Here is a 27856-nt window from a genome sequence, read left to right on the forward strand (position 1 = left end):
GAAGGAATTTCATGTGAGGAAAGTAAAATTTCTTTTTTTTGGATTCCTGTCGAAAATCAGAAGCTTACCTAAGCTTTACCTATATAATAAACCATTGAACTTTTATTATTTCTTTTCCTTTCTCTTTTAATTTCATAATTTTATTATTTCCTAATTTTTATAGGTCTAAATCTGTATAATAGGGGCAATCTCCATTAAGATTTATAAAAATTAAAAAAATAATAATAATAAATATGATGACAAAATGGAAGAGAATAGAATTACTTTATTAATTCCCAGTAAACCATAAAGTTTCCTTATGGACTATAGAGGAACGTGGCCCAATTCGGACCACCGCCCAATTGCGACCTCCCCTTTTTCTCGTAAATGACGAAATATTATAAAATTAGTTTCACTACATTATGAAGATATTATAGTAAGGTAATGTTAGCGCCTAAAATAAATTAATTTGGTACACAACAGGGCAAATTAAAAATCAAAATTCATTTTCAGCACTTGGCCGGCATTTCCTGATTTTAGAAACTAAGTTGATATGAGTTTTTTTCCCACTATTAAGTCTCATATTATGCCGCGTTTCTGTAGCTTAGAGGGTCTAGTTTATAACTTGATTTACAATTTTTTGAAAGATTTTAGGTATTTTAAGTAATTAAGTGAAAATGTAATCCATGCAAAATGTTCTAATTGCGACCCCCAAAATGTTTCAATTCGGACCGTCTATTTCCACCACTCACCACGGTAAAGCTGTCGCGCATGCGTGTAGTGGTGTGGAAGTGTCTTTCTCACACAGACCGCGCTGTGTTTTGATTTCGGGAAAATCAATATTTTTTCACGTTTACATATTGAAAGTTTTTTCGCCGTGAAAATGTTCCTAAAGCCAAAGGGGAGTGCAGTTAGTGTAATTTACGCATTCCTCAGAAGAATTTTCGTGGATTTTCTGCGAATTACGTCAGTGAGTGCGCAATTGTCTGTGTGTGTGAAATTCCGTGTAGTCACCTCAAGGGCGAAATGTCAAAACAAATGTGGGGAAAATTAAAAATAAATTCTTGATTTTCCGGCTTTTCCGTGTATTTCATGGCAGTTTTCCTATTTATAGTAGTGATAAAAGTGACTTACTAGTGAAAAACCAACAAATTACGGCAAAAAAAGGGGGTCGCAATTAGAACACCGTGGTGAAAAAGTGCAATTTTAGCACCTTTTTTTAATTCGACTATTACTCAGAACAGGTAAGAGTTAGAAGGTTTGCATCTATAGAACAAAGTTAGCCTATTAAATGACCTTTCCAATGGTACCAAACTTGGAAAGATTTAATTCATTTTAATATGACTTTTTTCAATCCTTCTGAAACAGAATTTAGGGGGTCGCAATTGGGCCACGTTCCCCTACATTACATTATAGTGCCATCCTTAATCGATTTTCGTGGTACAGTAATATATATATATATATATATATATATATATATATATTTTTTTTTTAAATAATAATGCTAAATTGAATTTAATACTACTTATAATATTTAATTAAAATTATCAGATAATAAACATAAATTGAATTAAAATGTTTCTAATTATTATACTTTTCAATAATTTTGAATTTATTTAGTTGAATGAATGGATGAATATTTAAATTTAATTAATTGTCATTAAACATTAGATTTATCCAAAATTTCAAAAATGATGCGATATAGATAAAATTTAATTTAAAAAAAGTAAATTTTAAATTAATTTTTAAACCCATCTATGTCGCAATGATTAAAACAAATTGATTTTCTAATCTTCTTTCCGATATTGAAACCCATTTCACAGCTTTTACGTTCAAATTTTCATTCATTTTTTTTTGCAAGTAGGTAATCATTTTATCGTCCATCGGAAAATTATTTGATAGAGTGGTGAAGAGCTCTGGGAGTTGGGGTAAATTCGTTCTAAATATTCCGTATATCGATTTGCTGCTAAATTCGAGGCATGATTTTGTCTAAAGTGCCCGTCGGAAAGACGAGGTGTGGAGTAAATTGGGAAAAATTGCAATTTCCTCTTCGGGCGGCATTGAGGAACTACATACATACATATATGGAGTGAAATGTGGCACTAATTGTCGATAGTGAAGCCCTCCAATTTTCGGGCATAGAGGTTTCGTGGCGTGAGCGATAAAATTTCACCCGTAAATTGCCATCATTTCGATGGTAATCAAGGGAAAGAGAGAAAAACCACTCCCAGGGAAATCTCATGGACTCCCATGCATATTGAATTTTCGCGTCAGCGCGGAAAATAATGTGAAAGATTGGATGTGTTGAACAACGTACCACTAATTCTTCATTGTTGAATGTTTGCAAGAGGCGGTAGCTAATTCATTTCAATTTATCGCTACACTTTCATTAAAGTGGATTTCACCTCCCCCTTTGCAGGTGTAAGGGGGTGAAAAATTTCACCTTTCATTTGGATTTTCCACCCCATTTCACGTGAAGCTGGCACACACAGGGTATGGTAGCTGCTACACGCCTGCGGTGGGGGAATGTTCAACTACAGGAAGTCAGCAATAGTGTGGAATTGTTAAGTATAACATCAAATGGGGAGAGAAAACCATATCAAAAATTTCTCCCCAACGTCTTTTGCTTCGAAAGCACGCAATCTACACGGCACGTTCAAAACTCTCGCGAGCTTTTTCCTTTCTAGGTCTCAGGCATTGCTTTTTCTTTTCCTTTTTGCATACCTATACTTGGTGACTTTTTAATCCTTTCTCCTTTTGCTAATCGAGATTTTGAATGAAATTTTCATGACGGAAAAATTCATTTGTCACTCTCGTGTGCTGATTTTTGGGCAGGAAGTTAACCCCTTGCGGAAGTTCGCGCACTGTGAAGTGCACAAAATGCTTAATCACTTAGTGTTTGGCATTAATGTTGATGGACAGAGGCATGGTGGAATAATTGAATAATTTTTCACGCACGCGGATAAAGTGGAATTTTTTTTTTTTGATTTTTACATAAAAGTGGCTTTTGTGTTGAATTCACCACAACACACTTAAATTTTCCTCACAGTATTTTTGGGGGTGGTTGGGTGTCAGCAACAAGTTCAATCTAAATAATAAATTTGCGCACCATGCTCGAAGGGGAGTCAGGTGGATGGATTTATAATTAAAATCGTGTGTACTGGGCATCCCTAATGCAGGCACATTTGTGGAATCACCTGGATTATGGGGTTGTTTGTTCGACGCGTCGGGGTGCCTACAAAAGGGGTGGCGAAAGGGTTTGATTTTGTGGTCGGTGAAGATGGCCTTTTGAACTCTCATCGGATTTTATCTCATGTTTCATGTAATTTCCAATTAATGAGCACATTGCCACTAATTTTCCCATCCATCCCCCCTTGGCTTGACCTTTCCGCAAAACTTTTCCCCTTCCCCATTGTACAAAATGAAATGCTCCCAAACACCGCATTTGTTCCGTATGGGTTTGTGTTGCGACAAATTTCCACTCCTCCTCATTCACATCATATACAGGAGGAGGCTCATTGATAATTATACAAATGTGCCAAACCGGATGAAATTAAACAACCATCCCCTCTAGGGAAGGACATACTCAGGTGTGCGCTTGTTGGCCGTCTATGTAATTTACTTTGTTTGCAACCCTTCCGCCCATGTGAGTTTTGTAACTCAATACAATATTGGTTAGGCGAAGAGCTTAAATGCATATTGCAGATGACGCTCCAAATATTCGATGCTATTTGAAAGTATTTGATTTATTGGTGAGAGAGGAAAATTCGCAGAATTTCAATTCATTCTGTAAATGCAAAATGTTTACCATTTAGGAATTTATACAATACTAGTCAACCCGAGCCCCCAATCACGTGTGAGCAATCACCATTTTAAGCTATAAAAGGTGGGCGTATATTAATAGGGGGGATGAATAATACGGTACCCCGAGAAATTCTAAAAATAAAAAAAATCCCGTTATTTGACCCTTCAGCAGGTAGAAAATGGGAAAAAATCAATTTTTCTGTGGGGGCGCTATAAAGGGGGGTTGGGGCGGAATCCCATATAGCGCTTGCAACTCGTATTGACCCCCTCTACCCCCATACCAAATTTCATCAAGATCGGCCCAGCCGTTTCGGAGGAGTTCATGTGCCACAGACAGACAAACAAACATTTTCAGCTTTATATATTAAGATTATTAATGACTATTTCTAGCTCACTCTTCCCAAATGCATCAAAAAGGGGTAATCATAGCGCAAAAATTTGTCTTTTTCCCAATAAATGGAGACGGAGGTTTTGACATCTTCACGATACTGCCGCACTGCTCGCAGTACTCCCGCAAAGTTCCGGTCTAGAGTCGGTTCGGGTAATGCGAACTCGGTCCAGTGTTGCTGCCTGGGTTTATTCCCGGTTACGATGGAGAATTATTATTATTTGTTTTCTCTTAGAGATGTAAATCCTTCCCTTAAATATGAGAGGAAATGAGCGGTGTCAAGGTGCCACTCCAAGACGTGGCGGGAAGCTATGCCTTCCCATCCCCACTTTTGTTCCTAGCTGTGGAAATGTCCAGTATCCACTCTCTAAGCGTATTTGTCCATATTGAATTCTTCCCGCAGTAAAATATAATATCGTCACTTGTCGCTACTTTTGTCGTATATATGTATGTCCCAAAGCTCCATATAAAAAAAACGTTTTATACGACAAAAGTAGCGACAAGCGACGATATGTTTCCAGTAACATGAGATTAATGCTGATATCGAGTTTGAGCACCGGAAAGTTTGTCCTCAAACTCAATATCAGCATCCCTCCATGTACGCGTTCGCTTCTTCTACAGCAGGGGATTCCAGAGTCCAGATCATGAATCACTTCATCAAACAATTTCCCTGCTTCCGACGCGAATATATCCTCATTAATTTGGTTCATGAATAATTCGGTTTGAGAACTAATTAATTTGAAAAAAAATAATGGCAGGGTCCGGCCCGTAATTGGTGTCGGGCCGTAAGGCCCTCTTCACTCGTAATTCTTCAAGAATCCTATCCTAGGACGATAAACCTCGCGCAGCTCTTAGAGTTTTAGAAAATATAATAAAAAATAATATTTAGTCAATTAATTTTGTACGGGAATTTGGCAATTTCTAAATTGATCCCGTACAAGAATTTTGGTCCTTCGACCATCCCACTAAAATTATTCCAAAATTCTTTTTAGTGGGAAGAATCTACTTTACCAGCGGAATTACCCCCCCTGGGGTAAAAACCTCACATATAAAGGAGATACTCCACAGCCGAGCGCAGGGAACAATCTGCAGAAACAAAATTGTGCAAAACCGAGGATCGTCTAGATTATCGGTCACGGGCACAAGACTTCCCAAAATAAAACCTCCCGAGACAAAATTCACAGAGACTCTACCTGATCCCGAGGCTGGCAACACACAACCAACACGCCGCAGAATAGCCCATCAGCCCGTTTTAGCACCCTCAATCGATCCCAGTTTATTGATTGAAAACGCATTGTTGGAGGAGGAAAAACCGCCCAAATCAGAATCCAAACAACGTCAGGCAATCCTATTGGAAGATCCACTTCCGGCAAAGCCCACAGCCCAAACTGACAGAGAGGACGTACTATCACTATCTCCATCATCCACACCGGGCAACTCCCGACCGAACTCACCATCAACAAGTGAATTGATCAATGAAGTTGCAAAAGCAACAACATCCATAGGTCGCTGGTTCATATCCGGCTCGAAGGACCACATTTTGTACGGGAATTTGGCAATTTCTTTAAGATTGATCCCGTACAATGAATGTGGGTTATAGATTTTTGATAGGTGGTTCCTATCACAAACCTATGTAAGAATAGGGCTTTTGGAAGAATTGATTAAAGAATAAATCCGAAGATTTTATCTTCTAACCCTTTCTTTTCACAAACTCTATTCTTATTTTTGGAGAAAAACGAAATTTTATCAAGTATCACAAAAGAATGGGTTTACCCTATCTTCTATGAAACTCTTGAACAAACCTCGCTTCTCTGGGTAGAAACAGTTATTTTTACAAGACAAAAGAATGAATCTGGATGATTCTATCTTCTGTGAACCCTGTACAAACTCCTGTTTCTCTATTAGGTCCGGCCCATGGGGGCCAGTCCTGGTGATTATTAGAGACGAAGTACACAGTTGGACTGCTGTCCTAATAATGATTTTATTTGCATAAAGTTACTCTATTTATACACAATTTTTTACATGGGATTTATACAAAATAGTGGTGGGGAGAATTGCTTATGGACAATTCTGATGTGACGCGAAGGGAATTGAGAATGCATATCTTGCAGAATGTCGAGATTTGCTTATGATGCATTTTGCCCTATCGTGGGAAGTTGGTGGGTTTTTATGTCGCAATATAAATATTTCGCGGGAGAAATATTTGGCGGGAAAATATTTAGCGGGAAGCTAATTGGCGGGAAAGTTACTGGGAACTTTAGTGGATTATTCTTGAACTTCTTTGTTCTTATACAATTTGGGAGGTGTCGCGGGGGACGAATAAACTAATCAATATTTTTCTGAAATAAAATTAAAAAATGGTAAAAAAGGAAAAGTCAATCATAACGCGTCCAGTTATTAGAGTTGGTATACCACAACGCGGATGGGTCAGTCTATGCGTTGTAATTTAATTTGTGAGTAGTATTAGTAGGCAAGGTCGATTTTTTGTAAAATTTAGCAATTTGACAGATTAAAATGCTTATATCTTAAGTTCTAATAGACCTACAGAAATTTCTTGACTAGTTCTGGAAAGGTATTGAAATAAGCTATAATCTAACATATATTTCGATACATTTCAAGGTCACCTCCAGAACACAAAATGGCGGATTTTTGTTTCACCAAAACAGTATTTTGCACTTTTTGTCCTCAAGGAATGGTTCTAGAGGTTTCTGATGTTCCAGAAAGTTGTAGAGTTTTGTAAAACCTTCAATTTGATACTAAGATGAGCAAAATCGGTCAAGCCGTTCAAGAGATATGGCTCTTAGAACTTTTCAAATACAAGAATTTTTCAAATGGCCATATCTTCTAAACGGCGTCATAGATTTTCTTCATTTTCGGACTGGTGAAAGATATTGAGTCAGGCTACAACATATCAAAAATTCAAGGAAATCTATGATCGGAATTCGAAGATATTGCCCCTTAAAGTTAGGCAATTTTTGTTTTTGTTTTTAGCGCCTCTTGCGGATGTTTTTGAAACTTGAAATGTTCTAAACAGTTGTAGGGCTTCTCAATACCTTTCATTTGATACCAAGATGGTCAAAATCGGTCAAGCCGTTCTCGAGATATATCGAAAAAACACTTTTTGCTTTAGACCGCCATATTTGCTAAACGGCTTGACCGATTGTCAAGTATGAATTGTTGATGAAAATATCTCACTGAGCTCTACAACATAATAAAATTTCAGACCTCTAGCTATAAGGGAAGTGGTTGACGGTATTTCAAAATGGCGGACGGCGGCCATCTTGGATTTTGAAAATGCGAAAAAATGAAATTTTACACCCACATTTCTATAGAAAATTTCAAACCGGAAGTCTCTATCTGTTACTGTTCTCGAGTTATAAGGCAAAGTTTGGACCACCGGAAGGCCGGCCGGAAGGCCGGCCGGCAGGCCGGCCGGATCAAAAATTTTCCACCACCATTTTCGTAATGTGGGATGTCTAAAACGTGCTCATACCAAGTTTGAGCCCGATCTGAGGTGGTCGGTTTTTCAGACGATTACAATACTTGGTATGCCACGATTGTGGTATACCAACTAATAAACTATCTCATGTTTCCCTAAACAAATTTAATAAAATATTACTTTCCTTTTTTACCTCTTGCATCCACTCTTGTCTCCAAATACTCCAAATACGTTTTCACATTTTTCTCATATTGTCGCACATGGACCTCGTAGGCCTTCTTTGTGACTAACACTGCTTCTGCAGCTTCTATCGCTTCATCTCTGTCCCTGAAAAATTCTCCGGCCTCCATTTTTTGGTTTTTCCTTTCCCTTGATTAGTTAGTTTTCTTCACTGAATATTTTGGTAATTCACTTTCGATAAACAGTAAATGACAAATTTCATTAGGTGACCCCTAATAAACAGTAAAGTAATACTGTTTATTAGTGAAATTTGAAAATTTGCTGTTAATTGAAAGTAAATTGCAAAAAAAAATCAGTAAAGAAAACTAATTGAGCGAAAAGAAAACCCAAAAAATGGACGCTGGAGAATTTTTCAATGAGAGAGACCAAGCGATGGAAGTTGCAGGAGCTGTGTTAATCAGGAAGAAGGCCTACACCAACTAATATGACTTCAAAAATTATAATGATTTACCCCCTGCAAATTGTTCTAACTATTCGAACACTTTCGAAACCCTTTGTTAGCCTACATGGGAAATGATTTGTGATAAATCTCATGGAAATTCACAATATGGTTCTATTTGATAGGTATTTAGGTATTATTTTGTTTGGTTAGAGAAATTCTACAAATTGAAACTTCAGCATGTTATCTAATGGAAAATATCTCATTTCCAACCATTTGCTAAAAAAAAAAAACAGATCCTTCTATGAAATTAAATTCCTTTGAGGAAAGCTTTATTATTTGTGATAGAAGAAGTATTCAATGACCCCTTGGTGGAGCCATCTGTTTCTTGTAGTTAACACCCCGCAACATTTTCTCATAGAGCAGTAGCACAACTATGTACATTTTATGCAATTTCTTTTCTCACTTCAAGTAAATTAATTACACCACAGCCTTCCGGCAACCACCCCTCCGCGCGCGACACTTTCTTCCCTCCGTCAATGGCACAGCATTTCCTGAGGAATTTTGTTAGTGAATAGGGACAACACAATGGCATCCACCCCCGCATATTCCACACTGTGAGGTTCCCCTTGGGGTGTATTGCGTGTCACCGTCGCATTGAATTTAAAATTTGATAAGTTCACGGTGCTGTGCGCTTGATCTCCGCATTTAAGCCTCCACATCCGGTGGTACCACACTCCTCGAACGGTGGTGGTTTATTTTCTGTTGCGCAAGGGGTGCTACCGAAAAAAATGTGGGTGAGTCGATAAGCTCGTTTCTTTTGGAAGTGAAAATTCTTTATATACCTTGGCACAGAGCATATTGTGTGTGGGGTGGAACGATAAACTCCTCTTACTGGAGGAAATTCAAAAGAACCTCCTCATCATGTAAATATTATGCGATATCATTTTACGCCTCTACCATTGAGAAAAGGTTCCTCTTCTTTTTCCATGCAAAGGGGGTGCGGTATGCGGAAGAGGTGAAAAAGTCCTGGGGGAACCGTTTGGTCTCCTTTCCCACACTAAAACGCGCGTGGGAGGAAAAATCATACATTCAGATAAAAATAATAATAAATATTGAGTGAAAATGTATTAAACTCGAGTCAAGAGGATGTTCTTTAGCACCCATGAATGCGGAAAGAAGGATCCTCATACGGTTGAGTGTGAGACACAAAGGGCGACAGGATAATTTCTGCTCTATCAGATATTCAGAAGGATCTCCGACTAGGTTCCCCCCCCCGCACCAGGGGGCGACGCATAGGGACAAGGAAAAAAAAAGTAAATTACATATTCATGTGTGTCCGTGAGATAAATCTCCTCCGTTGAATTGGAATTTTGGGGATGAATGACAGAAAAAGCTCTCCTTTGTGTGCCCTGGGTGGGATTATCATTGAAAATATACACATAAATTTTCATTTTCCACACATGTTACACACCACCATCCCCTTTCCCCTTCAAGCCACCCCCTCGGGCTGTGTGTGTTGAGGGGGCGGCGTACGAAGTATCCCACTTGAGAGCCCCCGCAGCATGGTTTTCTCCTCAAAATGATGGACGGGAGCACATTTCAGCAATATTGTGTGCGTCTCCACTTGGTCATATTTGCAATAGAGATCTATTCAGGCAAAATTATTTGTGTGATGGATTTATTCCATGAGAGAATTTCATCGAAAATCCAACAGGGATTGGGAATTTTTCGCCTATTCAACAAGCCCCATCCTCGCGGCTTTTGCACTGACATACTGACGCATACATACAGTCTGTTTAAAAGTGATACAACTTTTACTTTAATTTAATAATATTTTATGAACTTGTTTGGTGAGAGAACAATTTCTTAATTCCTATTTTGTATATAATTTTTATTTAATCAAATTTTAATTTCTTAGTTAAGATTTTGAATTAAAAAAAATCTTTTCTGAAGCTTATTAAATGAAAAACTATTTTTAAATTTGAAATTAAACTTTTTTTTATAAATTTACAAAGATAGTCAAGAATTATTGTACAAAACTCAGATCTTTTAATTGAAAATTCTAAATTTTAAAGGAGCCCATGCGCTTGATATGGGCGAAGTACCTAATTGAAGGAAACGATAAAAACAATTTTAACCCACCCAGTCTTGTAGGGAATCAAAAAAGGATAAAGAATCGCCAAAAATATTCACCAGTATCGACTGGGGTCACAGCGAAAAAAGGCAATAAAGTTTTGTAAAAATTCAAAAAAATTAGCCGCCATTCGCCATTTTGTTCATTTCAATGCATGAAGCATATGTTTCAATGCTTCGTCAATGAACTTGTCGATGACAGTTTGACATTTCATTTATTTTTTTTTTGGGAGAAAATAAAAAAAAATCGTATTTTTTAGTTTAATTATCGTGGTAAATGTGTTTTACGTGTTGTTCAAGAGTGATTTTTATATCTGAATACCTGAAGGATGAATTCCTTTATAGCTTGTGACCGTCTCAGCGAGCACATCATTGGTCGTGGAAAAGGTCTTGGGAAAGGTGGTGCCAAGAAACATCGTAAGGTTTTGCGTGACAACATCCAGGGAATCACAAAACCAGCAATCCATCGTCTTGTCCGTCGTGGTGGTGTGAAACGCAAAGGATTCCAGCGCAGATGATCTCTCAATTCGTGAAAAAACCATCTTCAAGACGATTCACGACCAATGTTTTTGGATTGCTTTGTTTTGTAACGAGAGATGTGCTCGATGAGACGGTCACAAGCTGTGCGGGAATTCATCCTTCAGGTATTCAGATGTAAAATCACTCTCGAACAACACGTAAAACACATTTACCACGATAATTAAACTAAAAAATACGCAATTTTTTTTATTTTTTCCCAAAAAAAAATGAATGAAATGTCAAACTATCATAGACAAGCTCATGACGAAGCATTGAAACATATGCTTCATGCATTGAAATGAACAAAATGGCGAATGGCGGCTAATTTTTTTGAATTTTTACAAAACTTTATTGCCTTTTTTCGCTGTGACCCCAGTCGATACTGGTGAATATTTTTGGCGATTCTTTATCCTTTTTTGATTCCCTACAAGACTGGGTGGGTTAAAATTGTTTTTATCGTTTCCTTCAATTAGGTACTTCGCCCATATCAAGCGCATGGGCTCCTTTAAAATGAAAAATTTTATTAAAGCTGTTCATTTTATATAAATTTTTTAAGTATATTTTATTTTACAAAAAACACGCATATTACGATCAAACTGTCTACCACAAAGTATATCAATAATCTGTATCCTGCTTCCTGCTGAACTGACTCGAATACACTTCAATGGCGCAATGTCTATTGAAAAGCTCCACCGCAATATTTTGTTCAATTGCCGCGTCCTTTGACAAAATGCCATGCCTCCACCATTGAGACCCATGAGCAATTTTGCTGGTCGTAGGGAATTCAATTCATTTTTTTTTCAACCTTTGAAGGTTTTCCTTTTTGAACATTTTTTAATCGCATTTTATATTCCTTTTCGATAATTAAATTTTTATAAAAGCCACATTTATGGGGTATCCCAGGGCAAATAAAGAGGGGGCGTTTAAATAGAAAATACCCCCGAAAAAAATATTTAATTCGCTTTTCAGTCTTTCGTGTTTTTTTTTTAACATTCTATGTCTGGGGGAAAATTGCTTTGAATAAAAATAACAATTAATGGAGAGGAGCTTTTTTTGTAAGGAACGAAATGGATTAATTTTGGGGAAAGCTGATGAAAATATCCTGAAAGAGGATAACATTTAGAAAATAATAGTCGATAATGGTGACATGTGGAGTAAATTGCACCAGCAGTGAGTGGGCAAAATGTGTCTTTGTCGAAAGAATGTTCTTCGAGATCTTCGAGATTTCCTAAAAAATATTCCAATATGGCTTCATGCTGGGGAAATGATTTCTTTTTTAATCTGTAGAACTCCATTTGGAGCAAATTCTCTGTTATATAAGCCCACAAATGGCGATGTGGAAGTTCCCTCAAACGGACTTTGAGAAGATTCCGCACACATCCGCTTCCTATTATATGCGTAACACAAAAGTGCGTAAAGCTCCTCTTTTTTCGGTGCGAAGAGGGGTTTCGCAGTGAAGGCGTGGGAGAAAAATACAAATAACGAGATACACACAATGGTAATCAAGTGTGGAAAGTCGGAAGTTGCTATCACTTTGGCTTTAATGGTGGATGCCATAAAAGGGGGTTGGTTGCTTGCTTGGGTGAGGAGGTAGAGAAAAGGGTTTGGGCATGATGTGCTGAGGAAGCGTATGCGGGGATAGGGTGCTTCTGAAAAGGAAAGCGCGCGTGGAGCCACTGCGGTGGGTTTTGTCGGTGATTCCATTGATGAACTACGTGTGGATTGACCTTAATGAGGTGCACACTGCGAGATAAGGAGAGTTTTTTATTGCTCCCCATTGGCGAGAGCCACCACAGACCACCATTGTGGCAATAAATGACACACTCAGACTATGTCCCATGGACTATATAGCAGGTTGGTGGTAGAGAAAGTTTTTCCATAGTGATCAGCTCTAAAATTTGTCTGATTTTAATCGGTTAGACTGTGGGGCATTTGAAAATACCTAAAATGCCCCGAAGTGCAGCAAATTCTACTCTATTTCCATTTATTTCAAAGAAAAAAAATCATACGATAAGGTTTTTCTCAATTGGTTTTCGGAGAATAATTTGGGAGACTTTTTTTTTGCCAAAATGGGTCATTCCTGCAGTCCACACATAAGCCATTCAGTGTCCTGCAGGCTTTTCATTTTGAAACAATATTCACAACCACCGGAATTATCTTATATAACACCGGGGAGATGAAAGGAAAGCACAGAGAAGTTGCTAAAGCTTGGGTAAGGGTGTGGCTCTAAAAGCTCCCCACTCATCCCCTGGCACTACACTTGAAAAGCGGAAGTTGTGCCATGGATCTTGAAGTTGTAATATCAATTTACATAAATACTACTGCACATTATCATACAAGCCATTGAGGGGGTGGGGGTGGCTGAGGGTGTGAGCACACTGAAGAGAACATGGAGTGTTTGACCTCCTCAACAGCCTTGACAACACTTTATATCATCACCTATTTTGCCCCTAGAATTCTTTCTCGTCTCCGGGATGCGATGTGAAGGGAATTAATTTGATGGGACGGGATGCGCTATGCACATGCAAAAGTGAACTTTCCCCCAAAGCTGAGTTTGCATGCAAATTTTCAACTGAGAAAATGCAATAACTCGCATGGTAGGCAGATATATTAGCGAAGGAGAAGAAGAAGATTTAAATTAATTTACTGCAATTGTAATTAGCGTCAATCTCAATTAGGGTCTTCCTTGTACACAACATGCTGCACTGCATGTTGATTAAATTCACAAGTAAATCACCATGCTAACCTTCTCCCCTCTCTCTCTCGCGCCAAGAAGATCCACACCGTTTAGTGGTCTTTTCTTTGGTTCTTACACAGAAGGAGGTCTTCTCCGTCTTTGGCAGAGTCTTGGAAGGAATTTTTAATATCGACTTCATTTACCCCCCTTGTAGTAAGTTTGACATGCAATTTCCGGAGGGAAAAAAATCATTAACTACACCCCTTTGGAGAGCTTCTGTAAATGCCTACCTTACTTTGTCTATATACCTTTTCTCTTTAAAGCTTTTACCCGTAGTACGAAAAAGCTTTATATTACACTCTTATTGACAAATAATTAGCCTGAGAGTTTTAATTAAAATTATGAATTTTCTATAAAATATTTAATTGCATAGTAATTTGTAGTCAGCTTTCCCTTCGTCGAATGCCAAAAATAGTCCTGGCATGGGCCCGATGGGTTCGTGGAATTATTCCACACGTCTGGTTGCGGGCGAGCTTGTGCCGGTGGGTCTCTGCATCATCGATAGAGTGAGTTCAGTCTTGCTTGGTGGCTCAACGTGAGCGGACGCATGGGAATAGTAGTGCAGTGTTAGAGGGGACAGCAGAGACCCGAGGGTTCCGGTGGCAAGTCGCTCCCCACTCATAGAGAAATCCGTGAGTGGCCATCCTGTACGGAGGAATCCCTCTCTGCGAAAAAAAACCCCTTACCACAAAATTAAGTTTAGAAGGTATATACTTAATAAATTTTCATAGTTAGGGGATGAAATGAATAAGAAAATAGAAGCCATACAAAAACAAAATTATCAAGGAGTTTAATCACAGCTGCAAAACTCCTCGTTTGTAAGGATCAATCGAAACACAATTCATTTTATTGAAAATCGAATGAATCACAGCTAAAAGACATAATAAGTTTATAAAAAGATCTCCTATTTTTTAAGGAAATTAGTTTAAAAAAAAATAGATTTTCCAAAAAATGCAATAAATGACGTCACTATTGTATTTTTTGACGCTTTTAATGCATGAAACATGTTTTATTAACAAAAATCAACGATTATAAAGCATTATTATGAATGATATTTATGTATTGAAAGCACTAGAAACATAATAGTGACGTCATTTACTGCATTTTTGGGCAAATCTTTCCGGGCTCTTGCAAAAAGATCTTTATGAGAAAATTAAACGTCTCTTTACAGATTTCTTATTCGTCTCTTAATTATTTATAGGATTAACTGTGTTCAGATTATTCCTTCAAATTGAGAAATTTTTCCATTCAAAGGTGACTAAACTCCTTTTACGATATAACATCGAACTGATGGGATGAAAATTCAAATTTCAACGGAACACACTGGTTTCCAGATTGACACCACTGCATTTAGAATTCAAACCAAGAGCACACACCAAGCTTATTTGGTACCTGTCAATCAAGGGTAGCACACACTGTACACCTGCATCTCTTGCGGTGGAGATACCGAGAGAATTTGCCTACCATGCCAACATCTTCCTCTCACATCCCAAATGTATTGTTTTGTGCGATGATTAATTTGATGTCACACAGCCGAGGGAGTTCTCCACTCAACCCCATGCCGCAACGTCTCTATTGCAAGGAAAATACCTAGAATCTTGCGTGAGGTTTGAACGGGGCTGGGTGTGGGAACAATGACCCACATTTGGATGCAAAACTTGGTAAATTGCAATCATACCTCTATTATTGCACATATCCATGATGCATATCATTGTCCCTCCTCATTCGTCCAAACTACCACACAGGGGAGCTACAAGAAAGTTGGTCCTATAAATCCCACGGCGTGAGTTAGAGACCCCCCAAAATTGGGCAACTTTTGCCCCAAGACGACCTGCGGTTAAATTGAGGGAGATACTGCAACTCTACTCCCCTCACCACCGTACTCCACCACGACTCCCACCCCCTGAATTATACTAAATAAATCCTCAGTCCAAAAGTGAAGCTAAGGCTTCCCAAGATTGTCATTGTTGGAATTGCAAACCAATTATCCTGGTGGGGGATTTATTAAATATCACATTCAAATTGTGCCTATTCTACAAAGTTATATGGAATCCCTCTATTGTTCTATTGTAATCATTGAAGGTAAATTGAAATTATTACTATGCAATTCCACATTCAATTTGCTTTGTATGAAGAATTTAATTATTCTATTGTGATGATTTACTTTGGCTTATTATATGAGATGTTTCCGCCGGCTTATGTTAATAATTGATTCAATTATAGAATTAAATAATCTTTCAAAATTAATTAGTGATCTCATAGCAGTGAAGTAGACAGGGAGGATGTTTGGGTGCTTAACCCTTTAACGTCCAACGTGAAACATAAAAACATTGAAACATGCGCTCTTTTATCGCGATTTTTATTCTATGAATTTTTTTAGAGGACTTTTCTCACTCAGAACGTCTTCTTCGACCCCTTATGCGTGAATTTGATGCATTTGTAACATGGAAAAACAATTACATTCATAAAAAATTGAAAAAATAAAATGTTTCACGTTTGGGTTAGCGTATGACCCAAAAAACCTTAAAGGGTTAAACATTATTTCAAAGTTCAGACCATTCAGACTTCTTCCTTAGATGCTACAACAAATTTTTAAACGTTATTTCAAAAAATGTTAAATGTTAGGAAAAGAACGTTTAACGTTAGGAGTGTCTGATTTAGCTGTGTTAATTTATAAGATTTTTTTATAAGTTTTCCCAAAACTCAAAGCTGCAAAATTGATTAGTTTCTGTTAAACTTTCAATACCTACCACACAGTATTTTGCTCTTTAATACCAACAGTGGAGACGCCGGGTAATGAGATTTTCAAAAGATTCGTTTTGTGATAATTTTAATAGCACCTCCATCATTCAATAATGGATAAGGACATGAAGATATATGGTGAGATCCGCTTTTCACCACACATGTCACATTTGGTGACACACGACGACTTATGAACACCTCAAAAGCTCGACCTTTCTTTAAATATTTGCATTTCATTGACTGTCGGAAGGGGGTGGGGGGTGCTCCTCAATTAACTGGCGGCCTTGTTTTCCGCCCTCATGCCCAATGATGATTTAATGAACATGTGCATGAGTGGGTACGGCGGGACGGACGTGCCATGAGGGCTGTCAGAGTCAGGCGTCAGCCAATTAAGTCCCCAATTGTTGAGGTCGGCGCCGTTTGGAGTGTTTTTTGACATGGTAAAAGGGTTCTCCCGGAGCGCGCTATGCACAAAACCCCAGCTCTTGGAGTGCACGTCCTCAATCAACATAATTGCACACACCCGAAGGAGGTGTTGGCGCCGAGGGAGGAAGCGGTGAGGGTCATGATTAAATTGTATTCCCCCCCCCCCGCAGTTGGTCAAAGTGGCAATCAGTGACATCATTCGCAGGCTCATGGCGCAACAAAGCGCGTGTTTTTCCTTCAAGTGGATTGATAATTGTGGAATTTTTCCCACAAAAGATGGAGCGGGGTGGGGGGTTGTTTGAGGGCTCTCAAAAGGGCCGGGAGGGTGAAAATTGAGATCAATTCATGCTCTTGACGTACTAATTGATTGATTGAGCGAAGGTTTTTGGGGTTGATTTGTGAGTTTAAATGCTCACTCTGCTTGAGCATATATAGCTTAAGGGGGTGTGTGTAAGGTTAATTTTCAATGTTCCCGCCAGACATGTCAATCTTATACGCTATCTTCGCTCTAATTCACTAAACTTTTATTCATTGCTAGAGTGGCTTCAACATGGGGGTTGGCAATGCATCAGCGAGCAGCAATTAAAATTGTTCATCAGTGAACATCTGAGAGGATTCACCCAGTGAGCTTTTATAAATGTTTAAATGGCTTTGTTATGGTACTAAAATCATTAAAAACAAATGAATTAAACCTGTGAAAACGACAAAATACGAAATGTTAAAGAAATCAATTTTAAATTCGTATTTTTATCTTTCTTTATAACTTTGGGGAAAAATCGCAAAAGTGATTCCAAAAATAGCCTAATCAAATATTTTTCTAACTGCTTGTCGCATATCAACCTCAACCCACACAGTTAATCATTCCTTGACCTTCCTCTTTTCCTCGAGTAACTTCCTGCCAAGGGGTTTTTAATTAAAAACCCAGCATCAGTGAGATGTCGCTTCGTAAAATTTTCTCATGGTAAAAGCAAAGTCACGATGAGTCTTTAATAATTCCACCCCGACGATCGACATGGTGTGCAAGGCAATCCAATTGAATGTATGTGTGGAGAAGTCTCTCCTCCGCAGATGAAGAAGTTCCTTCAACTCCGGAAATAATTAAAATGTGATTTAATCACTTCCCTTCGTCCCAGGAACAGAAATCGTCATGAAGGTTCTTGTGTGCAAAAGAAAATCGCTGAGTTTCCCTGGTAAACTTTCAAAGACTTGATGAATCGTCTTTGCAGCTGGCTGATCACCTTAGTGGAGTGGAGCAAAAAAAAAGGATTCGCGCGATTAAAATAAAAAGGACCCACGTGTCATTTCTTTCATGATTTTATTTTTATACTTCTTTTTACACCATTACCTCATCGTCCTATATTCAATCCTGAAAATTGATTCTGAGTCTTAAAATCCCAATTTATATAGCTCTCCTTGTTTTTCTTTTGAATGTTTTCTTAAGGAAGAATGTTGATTTGTGTGCCTTTTTCTATCTTATAAGAGAGATTAAACCTCCTATTGAGAGTCCTTTTTTTTGTTTGTTATCCTATCTACTAAATACTTTTTCTCTTCCTTTGTAATTCTCTGCAATAAAATATTTACACAGTAACTGAGTTTTCTTTTTCATTAATATAATTCTCTTAAATATTGTTTTCTATATATTTTTTTCATATAATTGTTATCTTACAAGTGAACTTTTCTTTATCATGTTTCACCTTAAAATTGAGGTTGTCTCTTCATTTTCAATCATATATTTTTTTTGTTTATTTTTTTTTCTTTTTATTATTGATATAAAAATACACAAATATATCTCCTATTTGCAATTTTAAATCATTTATCTGTACAATTTTCTTTTTCTTTCTACATTGACTCAACAATCGCCTGAAAATGCTTTCCTTTTTTTTTTTTAAACATTTTTTCACTGTACCGGAAGATCTCCTCGGAAGTGTCCAAGGACAAGTCCATATACATTCCGATGGGATTCACATTTGGCTCGCTCTTTCGCAGTCCGCCTTCCGTATGAAGACGATTGTTTGTGGTTTAATCTTTTTTTTTTCTTGAAATTATTGTTCAATGTGGTCATTTTTTGATATAATTTCCATTGCCAAGATGTATTTACAAAATGTTCAGCGAGAAAACACCCTCCACATGGGAGATAACTTTTTTAGGGGGTGGGGAAGGAGGAAAAATTCCGAGGAATTATTTTTTTTGTGGAAGTTGCGTTGTCGGGGGGATATGGCGGGAAGTGTTTTCCATGGAAGATGAACAACGTGCAACTTACGCCACCTCGACGACGCCCAGCTTCGCCAAATTGCCCAGCGTCGTGGGGTCCCCTGGCTGGAGACGAAGAGCCTCCCTGTAGCTGGCAGTTGCTTGCTGGGTGCGCCCCATGAGATGCAGTATTGCACCCAAGTTCGTATGCGAACGTGCGTCATCAGGCCTCAGAGCAACTGCCTGCAAAAGGCAAGAGGAATTTTTTAAATCTCTTTTTGCAACCTTATTGACTTTTTAATTCAAATTTAGTGGAAAGGAACTTTAATGTTTTTTGTGTTAATTAGACTTAGGATTTTGTCTTAAAAAATATATATTTGAGCTAAAAAAAAAAAATGAATGAAGAGACTGGGGCTAAAAAAGTCAGACAGGGTTGAGCAATAGTTCAAATTCCTATATTCTCAAAAAAAAAAAGTGAAATTGTTAGCTTTTGTAGAAAATTTACCACTCCAGATTTTTTTCTTCTGTTTTTTTTTTTGTTACTTTTCCGTATTTTCTCGAATACGTTCGTGGCTTATTTAGCCCTGGTCTTCCTAATTCTTTCCTATTCATTCTTGTCCTTTAATTATTTATAAAACAAAATTTTCTTTTTTCAAACCCACCTGTCGGTACCATTTTTCAGCTTCAGCTTTCCGATCTAGAAGTCGCAAAGCAGTCGCAGCTGTGACTACCAAGGAATAGTCATTAGGTGACAATTCTGCTGCACGTATTCTCATCTCACAGGCTTCTTCGTGCCTTGACATTGAATTAAGGAATTCAGCTAGAAAAAAATATTTAACATAATTAACAATTCTAAAATACTGTTCTTTGAATTATTTTTAAGAAAAATAAACGAACTTTTTTTTTTAATTTTAAGGTTTTTTATGTACCTATTTGATATTTTTGTCTCTACTACAATTTAAATTTTTTTAGTGTTATTCTTTGTTTTTTTTTTCTTTAATAAACTTCTAACGTCAGAATAAACGTCAAACTTTCAAAAAATAACTTTTAATTTTAGAGAGTCGTTAAATGTTAGAAAAGAAACATCTATCAACAGAAAATATGTTGTCAAACGTCTGAGCAGAAACATGGATGTACTTTTCCAACGTATTACGTTTGTTTTTTAAACGTTTTACGTTTATTTCTTTAACGTTTTACGTTTATTCTAACGTTTAACGTTAATTCTGACTTTTGCTAATTGTTCCATGGTTTGACATTTCGACGTGCCCGAAGATTATGAACCATATTCCTATCTTTTAACACAGGAGTATGGTTCATAATCTTCGGGAGCGTCGATTTCTTTTCAAACCTTTAAGAATCAATCTGAAAATAATTATTTTTGATTTTTAAAGAAAAACCTGAACACAATCTCATACTGAAACACCTCTAGATTTCTAGGGCAATTTTACATATTGCTAAAGGATACGTTAAATGTTATCCGCCTTTTATTTTTAAAGAATCATCTCAAATGAAATCTAAGATTCCCTTCAGCCAACTTAATTTCTCTCTTTGACTGCTAAAAGGGCCACAACATCCTCTACTAAAACACATTCTATTGGCAATTTCAATGTGAATTTGGTATTCATGTGAATTTTCTCGCAGAATTTTCAGGGAAATAAGTGAAATGGCGGTATCGATCTGCATACTCACCGTAGTGATGATAGACGCTGGAGTCGGTTGGGGCAAGCTTGAGTGCTCGCTTGAACCACTGCTCTGCCTCGGAAGCTCGGCTTGTCTAGAATGAGAAAATATGGCCAATAAAAAGGAAAAGCTCAATGATTTCTTCCGCATTTCCTCTGGCACTCTTGGCACGAGTACCACGAGGGGGGATTTGGTGGAGAAACATGTGGGATTTATGAGGTGTTTCTGGCACTGAATCAAAAAACCCAAGAAAAAAAAGTAGGAGAATCTCTTACATTGCGCGCCAACATTGAGCCGTAGGATAGGTGAGCTGCCACGTGGTCGGGTTGGGCTTCCAATGCGGCCCGATGGAAACGTTCTGCTTCAGTCCACTGATGCAGTCGAGCCAAAGTGTCCCCTAACCGATGATAGATGCTCTGGAATTACAGTCAAACATTCACCGATTAGTAAAAGTTATATTCTTTTTCCTTTTTTTTTGGTCACACCACACGTAGTGTGGTACATATATAGCTAACAAACACCACCCGGTGAAATGTCCCGGAAAATCCCCCAAAAGCTCCATCGTGTCCAAAAAATAGCAACAGATGCATGTCCTCGCTATCTCCCATATAGTATGTATGCTGTAGCACCCAGCCCACATGTTGCAGAAGTGAATGTGAAAGAGAATCCTTTATGAGGTATCCTCTCAAGCTTTGTCTTTGATGAAGAAGAAGCACCATGAGAAATTAAACAGATTATATACATGGGGAAAAAATCTCATTTTAACCGGGGGCACCGCCCACTCTGGGTTCATGTAATGAGATTTGCTGGGCACTCCTAAATTATTGAGTGAGCGGAAGAGGAGCCAAACAAAAGCACAAAGCCGTATTTTTCGTGCAGTAAACATCTTTTATTCAAGGGACCTCCACCAGACAAAAGGAAAAGATTCTCTTGGTGACACCTTGATTGTGCCAAAAGGATGTATAAAATGTGTCCTCCCGTCTCACTGAGCACAACACGAAGAAATTATTTTGCTGCACACAGGAAGAATGCCAGAGACGATTGTCCCATTTTCCGGAAGTCTAAATGTTTTTTGGCTTTCCCCATCGCGACGAGGAGAATTTTTAATTACACCAACGAGCTCTCCAGTGGATTACAATTATCTCCCAAGATTGTTCCTCGTTCTTGTATACACCAGTTTGAACTTTTTAAATGTATATAGTTCATTTAGTACAAAGGAAGCAAAGCAAATTGAGAAAAATGTAGTAAAATTGGAGTACGAAGAAAGTGAATTTGAAAATATTTATTAAGAAAATCGATTGATTTTGCAAATATTTTAATCAATATGCTGAAAGTTTCTTAAAATAATAAAAAAATCAGATGAAAAAGAGGAATTAACAGGATGTGTTAAATTTTTCAACCATTCAGCGTTTGAGTAAATAAAACCACCCCTTACACAGAAGTCAAAGCACTTAAAAGTAGTTTTTGTGCATCAGAGACATTCTTTAATCTCTTTGCGCACCAGGAGGAGTTTTATAAAGGAAAAGCTCCTCTCATGCAACTTCTTGTCGTCACATAAGAGAAACCCTATGTGTCTTACTAATTCATTCTCTTCTTTCCCTTTGCATTGGAACTATATAGTTCCTTCGTGCCCTTTCAATTCTCCCTATATCGCCAACACAACAAAACTCCCAAAACCCAAAACACCGAGATTATGTCACGTTCGTGAAAATCTACTTGAAGCACAAAACTACAAGATTTGGATCACATTGGAAGTTGTTTTTCCACACCACCATTCAGCTGGGGATTGCCAAAGTGACACCGCATATCACTCCTTCCTATTTGCCATTTTCATTAGGCCAGCTGCTAAGAAAGATTTTCAGATTTTATTTCACGCGGCACAACATAATTTCTCACTTGTGCAGAGAAAATTCTTTTCCGTGGATTTTCTTTTGCAGAAAAGTCATCACAGTGTGAGAAAGATTAGGGCTCCAATTTTAAATATCTCCGTTTTTTTTTGTACCCTCCGCAGGCAGGGATAAAAACGACATTTATACGCAAAAGAATAATCCGGAAAATATGAGAGGAATCTCAACATCGTAATTATGAGAGATTCATCACATAAAAGTTTACTGCTCTGAGCTTTTTTTTTGAAATTATTTCCACAATGTTTTTGTATGATGAAAAATATTCGCAAAAGAGAAATTCGTTGTGCGAGGATTTAAATATCTCTTCGGGATTATACTATAGTTGATATTTTTTTTTATAATTTCAGATATTTGGATTATGTAAAGACGATTTTCATTACATTAGTAAGTATATCGTGGAATTTTTCTCACATAACTTGACAGTAAATTTTTTTTATTGAGGAAATTAGAGTAGAAAAAGTAGAATCGAAAAAGAATCTCGGTTATTTAGCATTTCTAAAAAAAATTAGGGGAGATCGGGGTAAAAAAATCACTGAAATATTTGGGGGAATGGTAAAATTATACTAATTATCCTAATTTTTTGCCCTGCAACTCCTTATAAAGATCAGTTTTCTCTATCTTGCTGAGAAGTATGATATTTTGAGCCTTTTCTAAACCAATTCTGTAATGTTTTTTGCCCCATTCTCTCTTATTGAGTGTTTTAGAAGATAAATCGTCATTTTTTTCCCTGTAAATGTTAATAGAGATCCATAAAAGGATGACAAGAATTTGTTTTTTATAATGAGTAGGTAGACGAAATTTATTAAAAAATATTTATTAACTTTTAATTGAAACTTTTCTAATTTGTAAAGAAAATCTCATATGACGCCATCTATTGCTAATTTTCCAGCTTAGTGGCACCATCAATTGGAAAAAATATTTATTGTTTGTTCAGCATGATAATATAATCGAAATTTTAAAACTCTTTTACCCTTAAAATATAAAATCTTGGTTTTCAATTAATATGGCGCCATCTGTTGCAAATTTTCTGGTTCGTTGCTCCATCTATTGGACAAGTATTTATTGTCGATTAATAATCGATTTTTAAAACTCTCTGACTCTCCGAACATTAAGTCTTGGTTTTTAATTTAAAACATTAAGGCTACAGCAAGGAGATTAATTTTATTACCCAATCATCCATTAACCCATAGTTTACCTCACTTTCATTCACATCACTATTCTCTATCGAAGTGTTACGAGAGTATTTAGTATGAAGTATGCTTTTTATTCCCTCTATTCTCATCATCAGCTCCCTCTCAAAAGCCATAAAAAGGCATAGCTGAGAAAATACGTGAGATTTAATAACATGGATTAAACTCATTGAAGTTCCCCGCTCGCCTTTTACCCCGAGTATTTCATCATAATTCTAGATCGCATCATTTAAATTGCACACATATCCTCCCTCGGTGGTTTACCATCCACACACACACCGCCCTTTGGAGCTTCAACCTCTCTATGCATATAATCTCCTCATGAAACGCGGAGCTTTGCAAAGGAGGATGGGACTGAGAGGAGGTATAAGGTACATTGTAAATTCCCATGCGAATGATCCCTTCTTCATCTTTTCTATCTCATGCATTTAAAGTAACGCATTAAGGTGGTGTGGAGAAAAACTTGTCTTACGGGGAAATTTTCTGCAACAGGAAAACCTGACGAAAACACATCCTCCCGTTGATGTTCATGATTAGGCAAAAAAATAACATCCCAACCTCTCCTTTGGACTAAAAGCGATATGCGCATTGGGAAAGCTTCCGATTGCACAAACACAATTTTCTATGTAAATATTTTTGCTCAGTTCACCATACTCCCCATTGAATTTAGGGGTGCGAATAGAAGAAATATGTAGTTTAGGGTGTGGGTGGGTTAGAAATTTCCTTGAATACCCCCCCCCCCCCTCCAACAACATTCTACTCTGGCATCCCTTCTTCTGTGGACTCGAAAATGCGGATACTCAGCACTATCTCAATTCCCTTCGACGCAGAAAGAACGGAGCAAAATGAGTTTTAGGGACCATCATCGCGCCTCTCCCGGAGCACACCATCATATATGGAGGAAAATATGTAGTTATGTGAGGCATCATAATGTGGAAAAAGTGGGCGGGGGGTGGTGGATACGAATGTGGAAGGGGAAGGCGAGAAAATAGAGTGAAATTCCATCAGCGCATGCAAATGGAATTTGTGTTTATCAGTTTGAAATCTTTCGTTTTTGTACCGAAAGTGGGTACAAAATGGCACATTGGTGTGGAGCTGGAGTGCGGATGGGGGAGAGACCAAATGGTGGTCCATTTTAGTCCATTTCGAGAGCCTCTCTTTTCAGCTTTGGTATTGCCATCCCCCGAAAAACACACATTCACAATGTTTGTGTGACAAAAAGGTTCTTTTGGAGACAATCATCCATTTCGGCTTGAAACTAATCTCCCCGGCACACAACTTCCGTTCTATTTTAAGGAGAACGTTAATTAAACTCCACAAAAAGTGGGTGAAAAAGGACTAAAATGAAATTCATGTGATATCATAATTTCTTTTCGGGGAAATGATGACATTGCTTTATATATACATATATGAAGCATAAAAAGGCACATAAATTCTATTTTTAACATAATACCTGCTCAATCTTCATTCTACTCTAATTTTATTTTCAACTTATTCTTGTAAATATTATATATATATACCTAGGATGTATACAATTAATTTCCATATAACAAAAGCTCTAAATACTTTAAAAGCTTTTTCTCATCTTTATGCTCCAATAAGGGATGAATTTTAGAAATAAATTAAGGAAAATGCTTAATTGATTGAAAGTTAAACTTTCAACGCCGATATCACTCCAGAAGTCATCATTCATATTTTTTCCATCTATACAGGGATAATAATTCCAAGAAAAAAGTGTCCAATGAACAATTTCTACCGGGGAAAATAATATAGAAAACTTCTACCTTTAGATTTCATTGGGAGCACTTAGGACTTTAAAATAAGAGAATCCAACGAAGCTTGAGAAGAAAAGCGACACAAGGATTAAATTAGTGCACGGATGAGGAAGCCCAATAATATATTAATTGCCTCTTTCGTCTTTATGAAGGAGAAATTTTAGCTTTTGAAACTTGGCTCTCTCCATATACTTCGACATGTATACGGGCTACCCTCGCGTTGTGTTGGCACGGGAAGATGGGGCAAAATGGACGAGTGGAGGTGCGATGAAATCAAGACGTTGAGCTGTTCTTAGTGAAATGACACCCTCTAATGTACAGTCACGGGTCGCTTATTTATAAAATAATTGATCGTTAATTTTAATTGGTTGTGAATTTTGAATGGCAGCCACATCCGCCGAGGGTGGATCCAACACTTTTCACGCGAAACGCACGAAAGGGGGCCACAAATTTCATCGTTCTCCACCCCTTCTACCCTCCTACCGAATCCGCAGCTGAAAGTGCCTGTATGCCGCTACCCCATTTTGAGGGCCTCATTTTGGGAGCTAAAATGAAAAGCTGTGAGGTGGATTGGGGCATGGGGAACGATGGTGGTGGATTTTTCCATGGTGGGTGGTACAGCATGGGGAGTCAATAATTAAGTGGCTGGCAGTAAATTCTATGTGGAGCTTCTGCAGCCAGAAACCGCCGAGAAAGATGAGTGATTAAATTTTAAATGACTTCTGTCACATCTGCGGTCTTTTGCCACAAAATCCCATCATTCGCGTCTCCATTTTCCAGGTGATTCCATCCCGCAAGTCTTTTCATCTACCACGGGGGACGTCCCATCCATACAATGGAGCCCCCTTTTGTTAATTCAAGCAATACCAATTTCGGTCCCCGCGCCGAGTTGCGGAATTTCAGTTTAATTTAACCACCCCCACACACACATACAGCCCCTGGAGGAAAATGCCTTGAGAGATTTTCATTGCTCATATCGTTATTTTGTATTTTACCCGGGCGCCATCATCGTCACTTTCCGACTCTAATGTTCACTTGCGCCACGTTCCACATCCCCTTGTATATTATTTCACATAATACCTCGCCATTATTTTACATTCCGCACCCCCATCCTGCCCCATAGGGTACATGGAGCGGATGCGAAAATTATTATGATATTGTACGCTTCATTATTATTAAGCATCCACTATATGGGTTCCAGAATAAAAACACAACGACCAAATGGAGGCAGAGTGATGGATCCAAAAATAGGGAAAAACACCCCTCAAACTAGCATTCCTCATTGTACACACATATACAACGATAAAATGAAGAACTTGCTCATTACGTGGCCCAACAACAGACTTGGATGTTTTTTTTTGCAAGAAGTGGAAGTTCTTTTTAAAGAATTCTCCATCCATTTAGGTTATATCAAATGCACTCGAGTTTTCTCAATGGACTCTTGGGCGAATTTTCGCAATGAACTGCCCGGAAACTCCGGAGTGAAAGAATTTTTTGAGGAGAAAAAGCTCACAAAAATTCTTGAATGAATTTCAACGAGAGTTTCCCGTGCGAAAAAAGCGGCCCCACCGAAAAACTCCGCAGCACAAGAGTTCTTTTGCCAACATATTTTCTTATTCGTGGAAGTTCTTTAAATTCTTTCGCGAGCCTGATTGAAAATGATTGCATGATTTTTCATCATGAAAAGCAGCATATAGAAAAAAAAATCCTTATCAATCTCCCTACCCTGACACTAATTTCTCCCATCGACACGCACGTATTCTATAAAAAAAAGTTTACGCAGAAAAATTGTAAATTGTTTATTAAGATTGATTGAGGGACTTTTCACGACAGAATTTTCACCCAATCAATCATTTTTCAATGGCAAAAGTTGAAGGAAATCATTATGGTTTTGAAATTTGAGTGGATGCCACACACATCATATGTGTGACATAAAAGCTCCTATGTGAAGAAGGAAATGTTAGGGTGTGTCAGCATACACAAGGTCAAAAGCACCCAATAATTTGAAATTTTTATTTTTATTTTTTAGAAAGAAAAATTATTATTGCTCCATTATTCATTTGATATTCGTTGAAAAATTTAAAATTCATTAGAAAAGGTCAAGCTTTCCCAAAAGTAAAGTTATATGAAAGCTCAATTAATGCTAATATTGTACTTTTACCAACATTTCTTGTTGGCGGTCCACATGGGTCAGTAGACCCGAAGACCTTAGGGAGGGGTGGGAGTTTAAAAAAAAACCAACATTTCATTTTTATTTAACAAAAATTCTTGGAGATTCATTCACAAAAAGTCATTCATAATATTTTCATAATTTCTACATTGAAA

At 37.6% G+C, this 27856-nt stretch overlaps 2 protein-coding genes across 3 annotated transcripts in view; both read right to left on the reverse strand.

Annotated features, from left to right (window-relative positions):
* Positions 1-27856, reverse strand: part of LOC129790123 (WD repeat-containing protein 19) — an 829031-nt gene that overhangs the window by 509998 nt on the left and 291177 nt on the right. The window lies entirely within an intron of this gene.
* The window catches only part of LOC129790155 (protein O-mannosyl-transferase TMTC2-like), a 433518-nt gene continuing 423749 nt past the window's right edge, over positions 18088-27856 (reverse strand). For both annotated transcript variants that reach the window (XM_055827506.1, XM_055827505.1), the window contains 4 exons: positions 20935-21075; positions 20669-20753; positions 19642-19799; positions 18088-19222 (listed from right to left, as the gene is read on the reverse strand). In XM_055827506.1, coding sequence (XP_055683481.1) covers positions 19046-19222; positions 19642-19799; positions 20669-20753; positions 20935-21075 — 561 coding nt within the window. In that variant the 3' untranslated portion in view covers positions 18088-19045. The remainder of the gene's footprint in view (positions 19223-19641; positions 19800-20668; positions 20754-20934; positions 21076-27856) is intronic.

This window comes from Lutzomyia longipalpis, chromosome 2 (genome assembly GCF_024334085.1).
Source record: "Lutzomyia longipalpis isolate SR_M1_2022 chromosome 2, ASM2433408v1".
NCBI classification, from domain to species: domain Eukaryota; kingdom Metazoa; phylum Arthropoda; class Insecta; order Diptera; family Psychodidae; genus Lutzomyia; species Lutzomyia longipalpis.